The sequence below is a fragment of the Tenrec ecaudatus genome, chromosome 1 (genome assembly GCF_050624435.1).
Source record: "Tenrec ecaudatus isolate mTenEca1 chromosome 1, mTenEca1.hap1, whole genome shotgun sequence".
Lineage (NCBI taxonomy): Eukaryota > Metazoa > Chordata > Mammalia > Afrosoricida > Tenrecidae > Tenrec > Tenrec ecaudatus.
In genome coordinates this window covers 68,768,440-68,788,520 of record NC_134530.1, presented here as the reverse complement: position 1 = coordinate 68,788,520, position 20,081 = coordinate 68,768,440, and the positions used below count along the sequence as shown (strand labels likewise).

The 20,081-nt window shown below is 50.8% G+C and overlaps 1 protein-coding gene across 3 annotated transcripts in view; it reads right to left on the bottom strand.

Moving 5' to 3' along the window:
- Positions 1–20,081, bottom strand: part of ST3GAL3 (ST3 beta-galactoside alpha-2,3-sialyltransferase 3) — a 239,393-nt gene that overhangs the window by 16,829 nt on the left and 202,483 nt on the right. For all 3 annotated transcript variants that reach the window (XM_075555119.1, XM_075555100.1, XM_075555110.1), the window contains 4 exons: positions 12,060–12,154; positions 5,289–5,352; positions 4,460–4,555; positions 3,947–4,133 (listed from right to left, as the gene is read on the bottom strand). In XM_075555119.1, coding sequence (XP_075411234.1) covers positions 3,947–4,133; positions 4,460–4,555; positions 5,289–5,352; positions 12,060–12,154 — 442 coding nt within the window. The remainder of the gene's footprint in view (positions 1–3,946; positions 4,134–4,459; positions 4,556–5,288; positions 5,353–12,059; positions 12,155–20,081) is intronic.

Below are 20,081 nucleotides of genomic sequence, written 5' to 3'. Positions count from 1 at the left end.
TGATGTGGCCTGGGCTGGGCTGTTTCCTCAATGTTCAATTGCTCTTGTATATAAATCTCTTTCTTACACACATGCGTGCCATGGATTTGTTTCTCTAGTCTACCTGGACCAACACTGTACATGAGTCAACAGGCAGGTGTTAGAAGGGAATGAATACTGCAGGGCTACACATCCGGAACCTTCCAGCACACTTACTCAATCTGTATGGTAAGCGGGTAATCACAGAAACTGGACGGCAGGAAGGATTTGGCATCAGGATTGGGAGAAGGCTTATTAACAACATGTAACACACAGATGACACAATCTTGTTTGCTCAAAGCAAGGAGGACTTGAAGCCCTTGCGGATGAAGATCAGAGACAGCAGTCTCCGCTACAGATTACAATTCAATCTAAAGGAAACCAAAATCCTCGTAAGTGGACTGACAGACAACACCGTGACACGTGAGGAACATGCTACGCTGTCAAAGATTTTGTTTCGCTTGGATCCTCATTCCACACAGAAGTCAAGAAATCAAATGATGTATTGTTTTGGGCAAATCAGCTGAGGATGAGGCCTGCCTGATCCAAGCCAAGGTGTTTCTGACCACCTTAGGGCACAGGCAGTCACCTCATGCCCTGGACCACGAGCAAGGACGGCCACAGAAGGCTGCATGCGTTTGAATTTATGGTGCTGCCAGAGAACAGTCAAAGTTCCTGGGACTGCCACAAGAAGAAGCTAATTGCAAGAAGTACAGCCAGAATGCTCCTGAGGAGAAAGGCCGGCCCGATTCATCTCATGTCCCTGGAGAGGGGCACTATGCTTGATAAAGTCGGGGGTCAGTAAAAGAGAGGAAGGTCCTCAACAAGATGGCACGATACACTGACTGCAACAACGTCCCAAACAACTGTGTGGATGGACGTTTTGTTCTGTTGTACAGCGGGCCGCAATGAGTTCTAGCCAACTGGACGGTTAACAAGTTGGCTGTGGAGGGACAGTGTCACTTTAGACCCATGTCTGTACCACTCCAAGGGCAAGCTGCTTTTTCTTCTTCGACTGTGTTTTTTTCCTTCCAGATTCAGGGACTCAGCCCTTCTGTACGTGAACTCTGGGGACCTGGCTAGCCTCAGACTTCTCCTCTCTCCCTCTACTACCCTCTCCCCTGTGATCCCCTTCCAGGGACTAAACTGCAGCTGAATTGAGATTGTCTAGGGGCCATGCCCAGCCCTTGCCCACTCCCCCCTCAGGACTGGGCTGGGGCCAGCCCACACCAACACCCCCTCAGGCTGAAGCTCTAGCTGCTCAGCAGGGAGGCCAGTCTTCCAGTTTCAGGATGAGGATGAGGGGGAAGAAGGAGAGGAGGCAGCAGGGGCTCCCGGGGCTTCCTCAGCCCCAAGTTGCCAGATACCACTGGTGCTGGCAAGGGCAGGAGGCATGGGGCCCGTGTGAACGAGTGACTCCAGTGCGCCTTCCTCGGCCACCAGGAGGAGGACCAGGGGTCCAGCATGAGCTGGGCCTGTGCGGGTGGGTCCTCACATTGCCCTGAGCGGCATGGTCACTGGGCGGAACCGCCTTCTCCCTCCTAACTCCTGTCCCCTCCTGCTGGGGCCAACTCAGGAGCGACTGCCCTGCATGGAGAAGGCTGCAGCAAGTGTGCATGCGGGGAGGGCTGGGTTGGGAGGTGCCTCCTCGTGCCCTAACCTTCCCAGCTTCACCCTCTCGCCTTTGCCCAGCACGCCGGGGCTTTTCTGAGCTGCCCGAAGTGCGTGCGGCTGGCTGGGAGTTCCCTACTCCTGCTGGCCGGGGGCTCCTGGGAGAGGCAGGCTTTTCTGCAGCGCGTTTGGAGCTACCTGGTCCACGGCACAGTGACGTGGGGAACCAATGGGCAGGGACGGTGAAGAATGAGCTTCCAGATGGATGAAGACGCAGGGACGGTCCTGGCACAGGCTGCTTTCCGGGTTATTCCGACTTTCTTGCCCGCATCTTGCCACTACTCCCCATATCCCTAACGGGATGAGTGGGGGCCGGGCGGAGAGTCACGTGCAATGAGTGACTACTCACAAAGCCGGTGGCAGGCAGCTGCCATGACTGAGGCCTAATGCCTGTTCCAGCCCTGCCAGCCAGGCCTTGGCTCCTGAGGGCAGTGCCAGCTCCTGGCAGCACTGTCAGGCGAGGCTGCACGCAGGTGCAGGGAGCTCTCCAGCAGCTCAGAGGCGGCTCGGCTGGCTAGAGTCATCACTGCAGGCGCAGGGCAAGCCCAGGGCTGGGGGCACGTCGGGGCACCAGACAGTGGTGGGCGCAGGGGGAGGAGGAGAGGGCCTGGAGAAGCCACCTCTCTACTTTTACCTGGCTCTCAGAAACGGAGCAGGTGAAAGGTCTTGGGAATGCGTTAGCCCAGGGCGGGCTCTGAGGCAGCTGGGTTCTGGAAGGTGTGAGCAGGGAGGTCATGGGCATTGATGGTCTTCCTTTATCCGTCTCTGAAGGGCCAGGTGGCCAGAATTTGAAGCCAGGGGTATCCAGAGAACCCCCTACCCGGCTCTGCTCTCCCTTCTCTCAACTAGGGCCTGGGAAGTAGCCCTCGCCCACACAAGGCTTGTCCACAGCCCTGTCCATGGCCAGGCTAGGCCATGGACATCGGCATAGGCAAGCAAGTGCTTGAACACACCCCACCTGCTCCCACCTGCTCCAGTACCTAGGAAGCTGGCCTGGGTGGGGAACAACTCAGAGGCTTCGGGAAGAAAGCCGGGGCCCTGTGGCTGCTCTGGAGTGGCCCCATGGCTTCCTCTGGGTGCCCCCTCCGCCCCATTCTCGGCTTGGTTTGTTGGGCAGTGGGGCCAGCTTGCTGCTAGGGCTGGCTGAAGCCAGACAAGCCGGCTGTGGCTTGGCCTTTCCGCTCTGGGGAAGCAGCCGGGGCGTGGGGAGGCGGCCTGATTCTGAGGTGGGCTCCCCTTTCCCACCGGCTCCCACCTACCTGAGCTTGTGGACCTGACTTCTTTCTGTCTTCGCTCTCACTTTCTACCTACTGACACTGTCTGCACTTGGCCGTGCGTGGAAAAGGGCTGTGGAGTCAAACCAGATTGCACTCAGCCCTCACGCGTAGGTGCATCCGTTCCCGAGCCCGAGGCGCCTTCTCGGGAAGAAACACAGGCTCCCACTGTGAGTGGAGGGCCGGCTGTCATCACCCTCCTCCCGTTAGAAGCTTGCTTGGGACAGGCCGATGAAAGACCTGAACTCCCGAACCCTCTCGGCAGTAGGGGGTGGTAGGGAGGGCAGCTGCTGAGAGTGGCTGGGGGGTGGGGGGGAATGGGAGTGGGCAGGTCTAGAGATGAGAAATAGAGGTGGGGGTGGGGAAAAAACAATCGAGCCTCAGTGGGTGGTCTGCTAAGAAACCCTCTGGCAGGGAAGCTCCCTAAAGGAACGAGGCTCGAGCTGTGCTTACCTGGAACAGTGACGACACTGTGACCAGCCCTGCCAGGTGGATGCGGACTTAGTGGCAGGCTGGGGAGCCTACAGTGGTCCCGGGCTCAAACAGGCCTGGCTCTGCCGGGGAAGCGGGAAAAGCTCGCAGAATCGAGGCAGAGACGGCTCACCTGACCTCACCTCCCGGAGGGAAAGAAGGTGTGCAGAGGCGGGGAGCGCAATGACTGAGAGTGCTGCTGGGATGAGCCGGGCAGGACCTTTGCTGGCTCTGGGGGAGCTAAGGCCAGGGAAGGGCCTGCGTGCAGGGTCTGGGTCCTAGCTAGAGAAGGTCAAGAAGGACCTGGAGCCTGGCTACCTGGGGGGCTGGGGTGGGGGGGTAGCAGCCATCGGGCTACGGAGGCCCCCGGAGTCTGGGCCAGTGACCCGGGTCTGTCCTGCCTGGGAGTTCATCGGGGTGCCTTTGGGTTGGGTCCCTGTTGCTTCTTCAGCGAGGCTCTACTCCTCTCTGCCGGGGGCTGGGGCAGAAGCGGGTGCACGTGGGGAGCTCACCACTCTCTCCTTGTAGACGATGTACTTTAGCCACTTGAAGTCCTGCCACTTGAAGCCGGCGAGGACAAAGAGAGAGTCGCGCTCGTATTGCTCGGGCCGCTGCATGGCGCCCTCGGGGTAGGTGATGCGCAGGGTGGTTTTGCTGCCCACGTCCTTCTCAAAGCCTTTCACGGGTGCGGAGTTCAGTCTACAGAGAGCGGGCCGTGTGTGAGGGGCGGGCAGGGGTCAGGGAGGTGCGCCAAGGAGCTCTCGGCCGCCATTTCTATAGGCCTGGGCTGCGGCGGGCTGGAGAGGACTCGGCGGCCCTGGGCTTGGATTTGGGCTTTGGTGTTTGAGGCGGTGGGTGTCCTGGCCCCAGACGGCACCCAGGTGCACAGAATGAACAGCAGCACAGGCCACTGGGGGCAGGTAGTTCTCCACCCCAAAGCCCTCCAGCCCAACTGGCCAGATGGACAGACAGACAGACAGTTCTCAACGGGCTCCGGTGCCCACGGCACTGCTCGGGGAGCTTACCTGACCACGATGTCATAGTCGTCAATTCGTGGTCCGAGAGACTTGTTGGCAAGCACACCTCCGTTGCCCACGATGATGCAGCGGCGGCAGCTGAGGCTGAGGGAAGAGGCGGAGGCCGCTGTGGGGAGCTGTCCAGCAGGCCTCCCTTCGCCCTGAGCCCGTGTCCTCTGTTAGGCTGGGGCAGAGGACGAAGAGTACTGGACTTGCGGCAGCACTCCTGAGAGGGAGCCTGAACCAGACTCAGGCGGGTGGAACCCTCCAGCAACCCCTCTAGTTGCTGGCCTACCCTGAGGCAAACAAGGCGTGGGCACGAATCCTGGAGACGGTGAGGCAGTGGGTCCTGGGGAGACGGCCTTCTGGCGTCAAGGCGCCCCAAAGGTTAGTGAGCTAGGGCAGCTTTCTGGAGCTGAGCCGAGGGCTAGGCCAGACAAGCAGGGAGTGCAGGATGGAGCTCTGGAGCCCAAGGCTGCTTGTTTGTCGATTGAAAGCCCCAGTCTTACTCATTTCATGGCTCCTAGCAGTGATGGTGAGGCTTCCCCTGTCCAGGGTCTGTTAGCTTCAGAGCTGATTTGAGCCCTGTTCCCTTCAGCTGCCCCACCCAGGTTCTCAGTCCCGGTGCCGGCTGATCCTAGCTCCGGTGTCCTGTCCCTGCCATGTGCTCCGAGCCCCAAGCGTGCAGGCTCAACGGACTGGCCCACCTTGCCTGCCTCACCCGCTCCAGCGTGTGCACCGTCTGTGCACATGTAGGTGCGTTGGTGAATCTGCCCACGTCCAGGAGAGGCCCCTGGGCCTGAACATCGAGGCTTGAGGCTGGCCAGAGAGTGCTCACCTGTCCAGGGCAGGGGTCAGGCGGTACTCTTTGGTGACGGACAAGATGGCTTTGATCAGATTATCTGTGGACACAAGAAGGAAGTTCCTGTTAGAGCAGCGGTCCTCAACCTTCCTCAGGCCACGACCCTTAATACACTTCCTCAAGATGTGGTGATGCCCAACCATAACATGATTTTCATTGTTACTTCATAATTGTCATTTTGTTACTGTTATGAATCATAATCTAAATATCTGATATGCAGGATGTATTTTCATTGTTACAAATTGAACATAATCACAAAACAGTATGTAATTATATAGTGAAATATTTATTTTTAAATACAAATATGAAATCTTGTCTTGAAGCATGGTGTAGCATGGGTAACAGTCTTAACATAACAACAGTAAACTATGTTGCTACATTTTGCGACAGTGTGTGTAAAGAGCCAACATCAGTGTGAAGGTTGAGATAGCTTCTTTCTCACCAGATCAGAAATTCTCCGGGCAGTCTTTGCAAGAGCACAATGAAGATCATCTTCCACAACAAGTCTACTTCTGTATTTAGACTTGATAACCTACAAGCTGGAAAACCCTGTTTCACAAAGATAAGTTGTTGGAAATGGAAGAATAAGGCTCAACACAGTCGCAGACAGAACAGGAAATGACTGCAAACACTTGATCCAGATTTTTGTCACTGGCATTGTAGAGAAATCAGTTCTCGCCCCAATAAAAAGATTAAAAAAAAAAAGTTCAATGAACTCCTCTTGTGCTGTCTCAGGAACATCTTCAGCTCTGACTGTGAATGGGCTTCTGGCAAGTGCAAATGGGTGTCAGGTAGATTTGGAAAGTATGATGAAATTTCATCTGCCAGCACATGCAAGTGTTCTTTCACAGAAATTATCATCGTAATCCTTTTGTCTGGTTCAATGTCATGTTCCTCAAAGAACGCAGATAAGGTAGGCAACATGTAAATTTTATTTTCATCTGATTTTTTTTTTTTTGCCAAAGCTAAAGTTTCATTTGGAATGATCGGATCTTTTCAGACAAATCGAGGCATGTTGCATTTGGTCCTTGCAGTGATAAATTTAACTCATTCAAGATGGCAAAGATGGCAACCAAGTAAGCTATTTTCTGCAGTCCACTTTTATTGCTGAAAAGTGTTTCAAACTGTGGTCTTGCTTTTTGGTTAAAACATTTTGAGTTCATCATGAAGCTCAAGAACGCATTTTAAAACTTTTCTTCTTCACGCTTCAGTGTGAAATAGCAGAGCATTATTCAATGCATCCAATTCATTGCACAGTTGCGAAAATAGTCGACTGTTTGAAGTGCTCGCCTTTACAAAATTGACAGAACTTATGACGCTTTTCATCACTTCCTGTAACTCTTGTGGTCGCGTCTTTGTTGCTAATATTTGCCGATGAATCATACGGTGAGTCCTGATGACTTCTGGTGACTCATTCGGTACCAAACGTTGAAATCCAGATCGACATCGTAGCATAGCTGGAGCACCATCTGTGCAAACACCACAACCCTTTTCCCCAGAGATCTTATGCTCTTTAGGAAAAGGACCAGCTGTGTCAAATACATCACGTGCATTAGTTGTTGTTTCAAGAAGTTTGCAAAAGAGAAACTCATCTTCAAAGTCGCCAGCATTAATAACCTCACGGAAACCAGTCACTGTGAACAGTTTGCAACAGCTGTAGATTCATCTAGCTGGTGCTAAATACTGGAAGTGCAACAGATTTAATTTCCTGGATCACCAGCAGACATGTCATCTATTCTTCTGTGGACAGTGTCGCTAGATAAGGAAATGACACTCAACTTCATAACAAATTCATGTCCGATCATAACTTGAACAGTGTTTTTGGCCGCTGGCAACAGTCAGTCCTCAGCTATGGTGTGAGGTTTCATAGCACTGGCGATCCTGGTGGTGCCACCAAATATGGAGCTTCAGCAGCTGCTACGTTTTGTCTGTGGTACTTGCCACCAGTGTCAAGTCTGGCTTTCTTGAGTCCATCAGCTTTATTTCTAAAATAGTTGGTGTTCTTGCCAGCAAAGCTCAGATGCTTGTTTTCAAAATGACATTTTAGTTTGTTCGGCTTCCTAGATTCAGCTGATAGAACTTCACAACAAACAACACATTGCGGTTTCTCAATTCGTGCTGTAATTATTGAGGTAAAACTATACTGTAAAAAAATCCTCACTATATTTTCTTTTCCTAATATTCTTCTCTACACGATCCATTGTCATGGGATGGTTTGCTAATGAAAAAAATATATAACATTAGCTTTAATAATACAAAAGATGATACATGGCATAGTTCAATCAATACAGTGCATTAAAGTTTCCTATGATTTACCATGCTCTGTGTTGTTTTTTTTACATACCTGTTACTGTCACAAGGGGGCAGTATTCACATCAACCACAGCTGAATATAAAAAGACCTATCAGCATCCAGATTAAGTTCCCATGGTACAGCTAGATATATTTTTACAGTTGATGATTTTATAGTACATGATTTTACATTTACCAGTAATTTTAATTCATGAAGTATTGTTTTACCTCTAATACTGCTGCTTTCAACACAGGAGCTGCTCTCTACACAGTAGCTGCTCTCTACACATTTGTGACTAGTCTGCATAAGGGCATTATGGCGCCAACCCTGTCACATACACCTGTCTTTGTACGGGGTTATGTGATGGGGTTGGCATAATGATGTCACCACTCTGGGTACTCGTATGTGGGTGTGTCTGCATGTGGGCGGACCTGCCTGGAGACGGATAGAGGAGTGGTGTCTCAGTTCCTAAGACCATCGGAGATATGTGTTTTCCGATGGTCTTAGATGACCCCTGTGAAAGGGTCGTTTGACCCCCAAAGGGGTCGCGACCCACAGGTTGAGAACCACTGTGTTAGCGAATCCTTTAAGTCCCCATCTGTTTGTTGGTAATCCAATTCCAAGGCAAACCCAGTCTTGACCCAAGTTTCTGATGCCAAGGGGGAGGATCTGGGAGGGGGGCCCTGGAAGGAAGGCTTTCTCCCTGAGAAGGGAGGTGGGGGCAGGAGGGCAGGCAAGCAAGCAAAGCCCTGCCAGCACCGAGGAGTCCTGGCAGGCACTCTCTCCCATGGGTCTTCCCAGTCCTTCCCGTGGAATCTCCTCCGGTTCTCTGGAGGCTCTGGAGTCAGTTCCCCAGGGCATGCATCCGCAGGGCCCCAGAATCTTGCATGGGAACTGGGGCATCTCCGACTCCTCTATTATGGGAGGCCTGACTCAGAGACAAAGAAACAAATGGGGAGACAGCCAATGACTAAAGAGCTGGAGTGGTCGGAACCAGTGCACGCTGTCGGAGCGCTGCATTCTCTTGGGGCATCTCCTTCCCGTCACTGCCCCGTCTAACACTGACACCCTCTGCCTGCCTGCTCTTTGCCAGGCTGTCTCCCCATTCAACTTTTCAATCCCCTGCAGCCTGCCACCTGCCTCAGGTGGGCTCAGCCAGGGCACCCGTGATCCTGGCTCTCACATTAGCGAGCACGCTTCAGAGGGCATTCTTCCTGGCCTTCCTCCGGCTCTGACCGTGATGACGGTGCCCCTTACCAACCCTGGTGTCCGGAGCAGAGGGAACACTGGGTTTGAACATGGCTCTGTCACTTAGGAGCTCTGTGACTTTAGATAAAGCACTTTCGCTGAGCTTCAGTTCCTCATCTTTAAAAATGAAGAGAGGTACTTCCTACTGTGCAGGGTCATTATTAAGACGAGAGATCTCTCTCAGTGCCATGGACTCCCTACCGGGCAGGTGGAAGAACTCTTTCTGTGGGTTTCGGAGACTGTCGCTCTTTATGGGAGCAGAAAACCTCCTCTTTCTCCAGAGGAGTGGCTGGTGGTTTCAAACTGCTGACTTTGAGGTTAGCAGCCCAACGCGTAACCACTGAGTAAGTAAAGAGGAACAAACACAACGGAGAGTAACTGAACAGCAAATAAAGGCAGACTACGCGTACACTTAGGTCCTGCAACTCTGTTCTAAGATAGACGGCAGGGAAAACCTCACATAGGAGTTCACGGAGACTTAGAAGACAGTACCTGTGACACACGGAATACTACACAGCAGTTAAAAATCAACACCCCAGAGCTATGGGTCCCATATAGAGAAATCTAAAAAGTATCAGGTTTAGTAAAATGTTAATTTGTAAAAGATTATAAATGTGTATGTGTATACACACATACAGACTTACATATCTATGTATATGAGAGATACACATGTGGCATATAGATATATGTATACATGATTATTTTTTAAAATCATTTTATGGGGGCTCATACAACTCTTATGACAATCCATACATCCATCCATTGTGACAAGCACACTTGGACATTTGTTGCCATCACCATTCTCAAAACATTTGCTTTCTACTTGAGCCCTTAATATCAGCTCCTCATTTTCCCCCTCCCTCCCCAGCACCCCTCCCTCATGAACCCTTGATAATTTAGAAATTATTATTATTTGTGCATACATATATAAGACCGTACACAAAGGGGTTTCAAAAGTTTGTGGGAAAATGGGATTAAAAAAGAATGGAACTTTCCATGGATAATAAGCACGGGTGCTTATTAGTTGGTTCTTCGTGCTTCTGGCTTGCCCAAGTTGTTCCCTGTGCAGTAAGGAAGGCTACAGAATTCACAGAGAGAACGCGTGGTCATTTGAGAAGCAGCCTTTGAGGGTCGCAGGGAAGCGGCGGCTTCAGGTCATGGGAGGGGAGAAGATGCTCTCCAGCGGTCCGTGGCCAAGATAGAGGAGACAGCTGGCCCAGGTCGCCTTCCCCGAAGCTGAATGAGCGTGGGCTAAGGAAAGAGACCTCTCGCCAATGTCCCACACGAAGGTGACGGCTGCACGTCTCCTCCTGTCCCCACTGCCAAGGAAACGGTACTGTCACTAACTGACCGGGTTCTGTTCTCCAGGAGGCTCCTCAGAGAAGGGCATCGACGAGGGTGCGCTCGCTTCTTGCTGGCAGACAGGCTCCGTACGGGTCCTGGCCTGGGCACCTTCACAGGGGCCAGAGCTGTGAGCGTGGATTTGGGAGGAAAGACCAGGCTGCTCGGTTAGCTTTCAGCCCAGGGGTTGGCAAACTGTGGCAAAGCACATGCGGCTCCCTCGGGATGTCCATGTGGCGCTCAGGTAAGGTCCAACATGAAGATAAACCAACCCCAATAATGAGTGTTGATACCAGGAGGGGAGAAGGTGGGGTTGGAAAGGGGGAACCGATCACAAGGATCTACATGTGACCCCCTCCCTGGGGGATGGACAACAGAAAAGGGGGTGAAGGGAGACAGTGGTCAGTGTAAGACATGAAAAAATAATAATTTATAAATTATCAAGGGTTCATGAGGGAGGGAGTGTGGGGAAGGAAGGGAAAATGAGGAGCTGATACCAAGGGCTCAAGTAGAAAGCAATTGTTTTCAGAATGATGATGGCAACAAATGTACCAATGTGCTTGACACAATGGATGGATGGATGGATTGTGATAAGAATTGTACAAGCTCCAATAAAATGATTTTTAAAAAAGGAAAATAAAATAAAACGATCATCGCCTCGTTTATAAAAATGTTAAAGGCTCTTATGCAGATAATGGTGATTTCGTCCATTTATAAAGACCTAGCTATGGCTCTTGAGTCATTTTTAAATTGTTGAGGGGGACAGGATTGGCTCTTCCATCTCGAAAGTGTGCCGACCCCTGTTTCAGCCCAATCCAGTGGGTTTGTGCTTGGAGAGTGGAGGTCAAAGCCCCAGGTCAAGAGTTGCCGTCTGGGGGCCACTGCCTTCTTTTCAGGGAGGGTGGGCTAGCTGAGTAGAAGGGGGAAGATTCTGGAATCTTAATATCACCCCTTGTAACAGTTACATCTATCACGACCTTCCATAATGGTGTTATTGTCTCCAGTTGACTAACCAAGAAACCACAGCCCAGAGCAGCTCGGTCACCACGTGTTTCCTCCGTGTCTGACCCTAGAGTCCCAACTCTTTTCTTCCACGACACAGAACCGTGCAGGAGCCCCACAGGATGGTGGCCCTATGCGGCTGGGAGGGCGGGACCACCTCGAGCGAGAAGAGAATGGCGTGGTGGCGGGGACCATTTCCCGCAGCACAGATGCACTGAGGAGCCTTAGGGGAAGAGCAAGCGTTGGAGGGGAGACTAAGTTAAGATGAACAGTTAATCCAGCGGTTCTCAACCTGTGGGTTGCAACCCCTTTAGGGGTCAAACGACCCTTTCACAGGGGTCACCCGATTTAACAGTAGCAAAATGACAGGGATGAAGTAGCAACGAAAATAATGTCATGGTTCAGGGTCACCAGCACACGAGGAGCGGTGTGGAAGGGTCGCGGTGTTGGGAAGGTTGAGAACCGCTGGGGTGAGATAGCAGTGGGGTGGCATGGTGAGGAGACCCAGGGCGCTCTCTGAGTTTTCCTTTCAGTTCTAGCCCTCGTGTCTGGTACACCGGTTCTGGGGTGTCGTGTCAAGAGTTCTCACAGTCCTGGCTGAATGGCTCTTTCATCTGTCTCCTCTTGGCTGGAGCTTTGGAGAAAAGGGACCCAATCTGCCACGCTCCCTGCTCAACATCTAGCTTCCAACAAAGCAGTGCGTCCTGACCAACCTTCTCTTACAGAAATACAAACAGGGAAGGGCAGGAAAAGGGAGAGGAGGGAAGGCAGGCACTGCTGGGAGTGGGAGGTGGGGACAGTCCTGTCCCTAAACATAGAGCGGTAATTTGGGAAATACTAACATAGAAGAGGCCCCCAACATACCTTGACCTTTGATCCCAAAAGGTGGCACAAACTCCCGGATCCTAGCCCACTTGCGGAAGGAGTTGTCCAGGAACATGGGTGCTGGCCTGGAGAACCTGGAACAGAACACCACTGTTGAGGATCCTCAAAGCAAAACCGGCTGGAGTCCTGGCCGGCTCTCTGTGCATCTATCTTGGCTGTGGATCTGCTGGAAGCCACTCCTACACCCCAGTACCCCCTCCCTGTCTGTTGGCTGGGTAGCTGCTGTGGTGGTGGTTGGGGGTCTAACAGATCTTGCTCAGGGGAGCCTGGGCCCGAGGCGGTGGACCGGGGCAGCCTGTGTGTGGCCAGCTGTAGGAGCAGAGAGAGACCATTTGTTCAACAAGAATCGGTATCTTAGCTGGGAAGCGGTCCAGGCCATCCCGGTTCATCTCAGTCTCTGCTACCCAAACTGTGCTTGCGATCTTGGGACAGGGAAACACTGCGGAGAGGATTTGGGAGGTGGACCACCTACGCTGAAGGAGGAGGAGAATTCATCATGAGATGGCCCGGCAGGCTAAAGGGACAGGAGAGAGACTTTGGGAGAGAAGAACAAGGAAAAGCAGTCCGCCCCATGGCTGGGGGCAGGTTTGAGAGGAGCTTTCAGACAAGTAGGAACTTGATTCTATTTGCTGCTGGAGCGAAGAAACGAGGAACCGCTTCTCAGGAGGTGGGGACCGGATCTAGAGCGTGAGAGGGCGGGGTAGGGTCGGATCGGCAGGAAAGGGGGAGAAAGAAAGGCTGAAGTGATGCGGAATTGGGGAGGGGAAAACAACAAGGCCAGGCTGACTCTTCTTGGGACAGCAGAGTGCAGGGCAGAGAGCGGCCTTGGGAAGTAGGGGGGAAGCCAGAGGCAGGGAGCGACGAGGAGCGTGAACAGGTCCAGGGTCACAAGCTCTTCAGAGATGCTTGGAGCACATGGCTTCCGATGGCATCTCCCATCTCCGAGGTTTGTGACTCTTTAAGGGTACCTGACAGTCCAGAGACCTGGTGGTGCAGTGGACATGCAGCCGAGGTCGGCCCTTCAAAACCACCGGCTGCTCACAGGAGGAAGATGGGGCTGTCTCCTTTCCTTCCCCAGGAAGACTTCCACTCTCAGCTCACAGGGCGGTCCGTCCCTGTCCTACGGGGTCGCTGTGAGTTGGAATGGACCCCAGGGTGGTGAGTTTGGTATGGTGTGGTCAGCCCGGATGATGGCCAGCACTTAGCCACTGACTGGGCACAGGCGTCTGGCAGCGGGACCAGTCTGGGCCTTCCTGGCCTAACGGACGGTGAGGGGGGGCAAGTCATGAGCTCTACGGGGGCATCACGGCCTTGGTGGTTCTGTCTCTGTTTCTAAATCAATCTGCACCAGTCCCCTGCCCGACTGAAGGCCCGCCAGTGCCAAAGCTAGAGTCCCTTCAGGATGGTGGGCCTGGCAGCGAGTGACACAGGCCTCCATTTCTCATCGCCAACACCGCTATATCCATCACCACCACCCAGGAGAAATTATGTCACTTATCACTGGAGGTCTATTACTGTTATTATTAGGGATTTTGAAGTGAACTTGAGAAGAGCATAAAACTTTAAGGCCTGCTCCCTCCCCCGTCATTCATGGCGAAAACAGACGTCGGCACTTGAGAGGGTGGAAAGGCCACCCTGAACCCCGGCTTTCCCTTGGACCTTGTGAAAACAGTGTCGTGAGGCATCAGACTCCCTGTAACTTCAGGAAGGGGCAGTAGCGTCAGCACCAACACCAGCCCCAAGCAGATTCCTGGGAAGTGAAGACGTGTATCATCCCACCTATCTTTTTATGGCTTCTTTGATCAACTCTCCCTCCCATGGCATTCCTGACTTCCCTGTGGTATTCAATGGCTCATTGCAATGGCCAGGCAGGGCTCACAGACACTACTCAGGATGATGGGGCTTATTGGAGAAGCAATGGGTTTCAAATCTGGATCAGTAAAGACTCAGGATGTAGTTCTTTAGTCAGGACAGCCTCTTATCAGTCATGCCTGCAGACAGGGGCTTCCCTGCTATCCCCCTCCTGCCCCCAACGCAACAGGGGCCTTGCCCTTTGGGGGCTAGGCTGGCCTTTGCCAGCTCAGGCAAACGTTACAGAGCTTAGCCAGTAAGTGCCTGGAGGCACCCCACTCTGCCAGTGAGCCTCCCGCCCAAAGGCATTCAGATGTCTCCATTGGGCTGGGAAGCCCGGCACACTGTTTGCTGCCAGTCTCCTGGCTCTGCTGCCATCTCTCCGCTACGACAGCTGTCTCCTGGGTGAAGGGGCTCCAGCGCGGAGACCCTGGGGCCAACCCACTCTGCTTTCGTCCTTTCTTAGCTCCGTCCCTGCTTTCTGCCTCTGGGATGGCTCCTTTGAAGCTTAGTGGGTGGGGGTGGGGGGGCAAAGCAGACCACGCCCCTCTTCAGGGTGGCATATGCCTTACTTGCACGGTCTCATCGCCAAAAGGATGCCACGTACCTAATGTACATTCGGAGCAAGCATCCTGATCTCTTAGCGGCCCACAGACTCCTTGTTTTTGTAGGCACCCACTCAATCTTTTTCGTGGGAACTGCCAAGACCATATAAGAACGATTAACCACACTGCAGACTCTTACTCTCCACCAGGAAGCTAGCACACATGCCCTGTACAAAGACAGGGCCTGCATGTTTCTTGTACCCAGTCTGCAAAACCTAAGTAAATGAATGCCTTTAATGTGCTCTGAGAGGCCCCGGGGACCTTGGCCATGGTTTATGCATACTATAAAAAAAAAAAAGCTCCTGAGTAAGGCTGGCTTGAGAATCTCTCCTTCCGAGCCAGACTGAGATGAAACATCTTTTGGTCAAGTTTCTCAAAGTCAGGATGGATAGCACATCGTAACATCACTTCTAATATCCAAACAAAGAACTCAACGTCGCCTCCCTTTTCTTCTTCCTCCTTTTCTTTCAACTTATTTCAAGGACCATTTTATTACCCTTTACTTTAAAAAGCTTTATTTATTGTGGCAATTATCCCCAGTACCACTGAATCGATTCCAACCCCAGTCACCCACCAGGACAGAGAAGAGCTACTCCAACGGGTTTCCGAGACTGTGACTCTTTACAGGAGCACCCGTGGTTCTCCCACGGCGGAGCCGGTGGGTTTGAACTGCTGACCAACACTTGGGCTGCACCACCGAGGCTTCTTCAGACAAGTGTGCTGTGCAGTTCACAACCGAAGGAAACAGACGCGGCTTGGCCGGTCCCAGCCTCACGGTGTTGCTGTAGCTTAGCCCGTTGTTGCAGTCACTATGTGAACCCACCTTGTTGAAGTCTCACTTCTTTTCACTGACCGTCTTCTCTACCAAGTGTGATTTCCTTTCCCAGGGACTGGCCTCGCCTGGTAATATGTCCAAAATACAATGAAAAAGTCTCGCCATCCTCCCGTCTAAGGAGAATCCTTGCTATACTTCCGCCAAGATCAATGTGTTCTTCTGACAGCCCATGACACTTTCGACATTCTTCAGCGACACTATTGTTCAAATACATCAATTCTTCTGTGGTCTTCCTTATTGAGGTAGTTAGTTATTGTGCCAACCTGGCCGATAAACACGTGGGGTTAACTGAAGGGCAGTGGGATAAATGGCTCAATGAGCCTCGCCTTTCTAGTTCTCGGGGGTCTTGCTTTGTGATGGTCGGACCAGGGTGCAGCTGCCTTAAGAATTCTCTGCTTCAGCTGGCAAGGCTGACTTCCTGCAAGACATCCGCAAGGAGAAGTCACATGCACCTACCCCGATGCAGCCCTGGGTTGCTGGAGCAGCTGTGTAGAGACCCCTGCCAGGGGTGATATGCTTACATGTTCACTGACTCGGCTTTCCTCCTGCAGTCAGCATCATAACGTGTGTTTTGTGAGATGGAGGACTTTGTGGATTGGTGTCGGACATATGGGTTGATGGTAGACTTGTGGGCTTGGGCAGCACTGGGTTGGGATGTTTTCTTGATGTGCACTTACCCTTTATATAAAACTCTCTCTTATACATGAGTTTCTGTGGATTTGTTTCTCTAAAGTACCCAGACTCACACACTTACTAATCATCTAGCTTTCCCAAGCACACGAGGATATTGAACATACCATGCCTTGGGGAAAGCACATCTTAGTCGTAAAAGCGACAGCCTTGCTCTAGAACACTAAAAGAGGCCTTTTGCAGACTTGCCCAATGTAAGATCCCCTTTGACTTCTTGACTGCTTTATCCATGAGCACTGACTGTGGATCCAAGAAACGGGATCCCTCCATCTATCGTGATGCGTATGGGTCCAGTGGTGAGGATGCTGGTCTCCTTTACATTGGGTTGTAATTCATACTGAGGGCTGCTGCCTTTGATCTTCATCAGCAAGTGCTTCTTGCTTTCAGCAAGCAAGGCTGTGTCATCTGCATATGGCAAGTCCTTAATAAATCTTCCTCCAATCCTGATGTCATGTTCTTCTTCATGTGGTCAAACTTCTCCGATTATTTGCTCAGGATAAGGATTGAAAAAGTACAGCAAAAGGATATGGCTTTGAAATACAGCTATCCTGGTTTTAAACCATGTGTTGTTGCCGCATGTTACTCATCAGCTGACTCTGGTTGGTCCATGTACAGCCTCCCCATCGGCACAGTGTTCTGGAGTCCACATTCTCCCAGTGGCACCGTAGTTTGGATGCCTTTGCACAGTCAGTGAAACACAAGGTAACAGCTTTCTGGCGTTCTCTTTCACCTGAGGGTCTTATCAAGTCAATAATGACTGTGATAGTGAGGTTAATGGTGCCAACTAGGCCAATAGGAACGTGTGGGTGGAGTTGAAGCAGGTCGCAGCTTAGCTGGAGGGCAACGAGATAAATGGTTCTGCAAGGCCCATCCCCATCTCTTTTGCTCCTTGGTCATTGGACCAGCATGCTACTGCTTTAGCTAGTTTTCTGTCTCAACCTGTGTGCAACACTACCTGTGGGCCAAGCCAACCCAGAGATCGTGTAGCTAGAGCGTGAAGCTCCTGCAAGGCCTGCTTCACCACGCTGCTGGTGCATACATTACTTGAGCTGGAGGTTGGTGGATCCCATCACCCTGCTTGAGTTCCAGATCCCACCACGGCCTGCTTCACTAAGCCCCGGAGCTACTGACTATGGCTGACCCACCCTGCTGCCTGCCTCCTGCGGGCAGACTCTGCCTGCCTTACCCTAGGGAAGACTTCACTGTCTGCTTCCTTGATCTTGGACTTGGCAGTCCACTTGAGTGGAAGGACTTCCAGTAATTAACTGTTCCACGAAAGTGAGTTGAACTGAGCCCTTCGTACTGTTGTGTGGACTAATTAGCTGTTATATTCCATCTCGTTGCATTAACCCAGGTGTCTTCAAACTATGGCCCGTGGGCCATATGCGGCCCGCTGAGGACATTTATCCGGCCTACCAGGTGTTTATGCCCTGTTTGTTTTTTTACTTCAAAATAAGATATATGCAGTGTGCATAGGAATTTGTTCATAGTTTTTTTTAAACTATAGTCCGGCCCTCCAACGGGTCTGAGGGACAGTTAACTGGCCCCTGTTAAAAAAGTTTGAGGACCCCTGTATGTATGTATGTATATATATAAAATCATAAGTCTCCTGGTGTTGTTTCTCTAGAGAACCCTGCAAACACAATGATATTCTTCATGTTAGCTTGAATTTCTGGTTCCATGTCCTTGCTTCAACCAAATTTGAATTATCTTCAGCAAAATTTTACTTGCATGTGATGTTAAGGATATTGTTTCGTGTTTTCCTCATCTGTACCACCGCCTTTGTTTTGGAAGGGCCTCAGATGTTGATCTCTCGCAGGCACTTGGCCAGGGAGCTGTCTCCCAGACTTCCTGGCATAGGTGAGTGAGTGCGTCTCGTGTGCACCAGCTTGTGAAACATTTTGGTTGGTGTTCCATCACTCCCTGGAACTTGGTTTCTCACTAGTGCCTCCGAGCAGCCGGGATCCTTTCTCCAGCACTCAGAGACATCTGTGTATCTGGAAACCTGCACTTTCCTGAGAGGAATCTAGGGGTAAATGCATGCAGGGGATATGAAAAAAAATACTGACTTATATGAATATGCGCCAAGCATTTGGTCAAAATAACAGGATGGAAGAGGCCAGTGGGTAAATGTCCGCATGCAAGAACACTGAATTTAGAGCTCGGCATTGCTCATGTGCGGTAGCTCAGGGATCGTGAAGAAGGGGACCGACAGATTCTGATTTCATGTATTTTAAAGGATGAAAAAATGCTGAGAAAGAAAGAAAGAATGAGGAAGAGGCTAGAGAAACGTGGTCTGAGTGTTTTCTAAAGGAAATCTGGGGCTTCAGTTGCTGGAACACCTAGATCCCAATGCTGGGTGCTTTGCTAAAGCTGATGGGTAGATTCAGACAACAGGGAGACGTGCCTCCAAAGCTTACGAAGAAAGAAAGGAGCAAACCAGAGAGACAACTCTGATTTTTCAACTAGAAATGCCATTCCCATTCCCAGGGATAACCCAGATGATCCAGAACCTTCTACTGATAGAGTGATCACCACAACTGACAAAATGCCAATGACACCCAACTTTTATGATTGGGGTATTTTAAAAAATGTATGTATCTAAGTATTAAAATATATACCTATATACTCAAGTATAAGCCGACCCCCAAAATATCAGCCAAGGCACCTAATTTTACCATAAAACTGTATCAAAAATGTGAAAGACTCAGCTTACACACAAGTTTATACAGTATCTAAGTTTATAGGTAATGTTCCCACATCCCAAAGGGGAAAACATATTTATAAAGATACTAGTAATAAAAGGCAATAAAAATAAAAACTGAAAAATGGGATACTGGATTTAAACCAGAACCAATTTATGACAGTTGAAAGTGCCACCAGGCTCCTTAAAATTTTTTTCTCTCCCCCCCCCCTTATAATTTCTTAGTAACAGTAAACAGCCCATCAATGTTCGAAGTTTTCCTGTTGTCTCACTGATTTTGTGGTTGTTTTCTGGTCTTGTGTTTGAGGCGGAAGCGCAAGCCGCCCGAGGGCACATCATTTGTGAACTGATGGTTACACATGGCGGCTTGGTCACATTCAGGTTAAGCTTTGGGGCAGGAGTACATAATAGACGGGTTTCCATATTCCTATCAAGAGGCACATATGAGAGACGGCTGTCTCTCTGTGATGTTTAGATCGATCAGAGGATTAAACATTATTGTCCAGAACGGAAGACTTTTTTGGGTGTGGAAGTTTCTAATTCAGTGCCTTTAGCAGCCACTGATAATCAATACCACAAATCCATAATTTCTTTAAGAAATGCTAGACTACTTTTCTATATTCTTGTCAACTATGTACTCATTCTCAGGTGCTGGTCAGACGGAAAAGATGAAATAAATGTGTGATTATCTTCCTTTGTCAATTTTCAGATTAATGCATTGGTGGGTTGTTTTCCAAAGGTGGATAATGAGGATTTAAGAATAATTATGCAAACAAGCGGCATCTAGCTGAGAAGCAACAAAGGCCACATGGAAGAAGCACACCAGCCTGTGTGATCACGAGGTGTCGATGGGATCAGGTATCAGGCATCAAAGACCCAGAACAAAAAATCAAATCATTGTGAATGGGGGGGAGTACGGAGTAGAGACCCAAAGCCCATCTGTAGACAATTGGACATCCCCCTACAGAAGGGTCACAAGGAAGAGTCAAGCCAGTCAGGGTGCAGTATAGCACCGATGAAACACACAACTTTCCTCTATTTCTTTAATGCTTCCCCCCACCCCCCACCCCACTATCATGACTCCAATTCCACCTTACATATCCAGCTAGACCAGAGCATGTACAAGGGTACAGATAAGAACTGGAAGCACAGGGAATCCAGGACAGATAAACCCCTCAGGACCAATATTGAGAGTAGTGATACCAGGAGGGGAAGAGGAAGGTGGGGGGAGAAAAGGGGAACCAATCACAATGATCTACATATAACCCCCTCCCAGGGGGACGGACAACAGAAAAGTGGGTGAAGGGAGACATGGG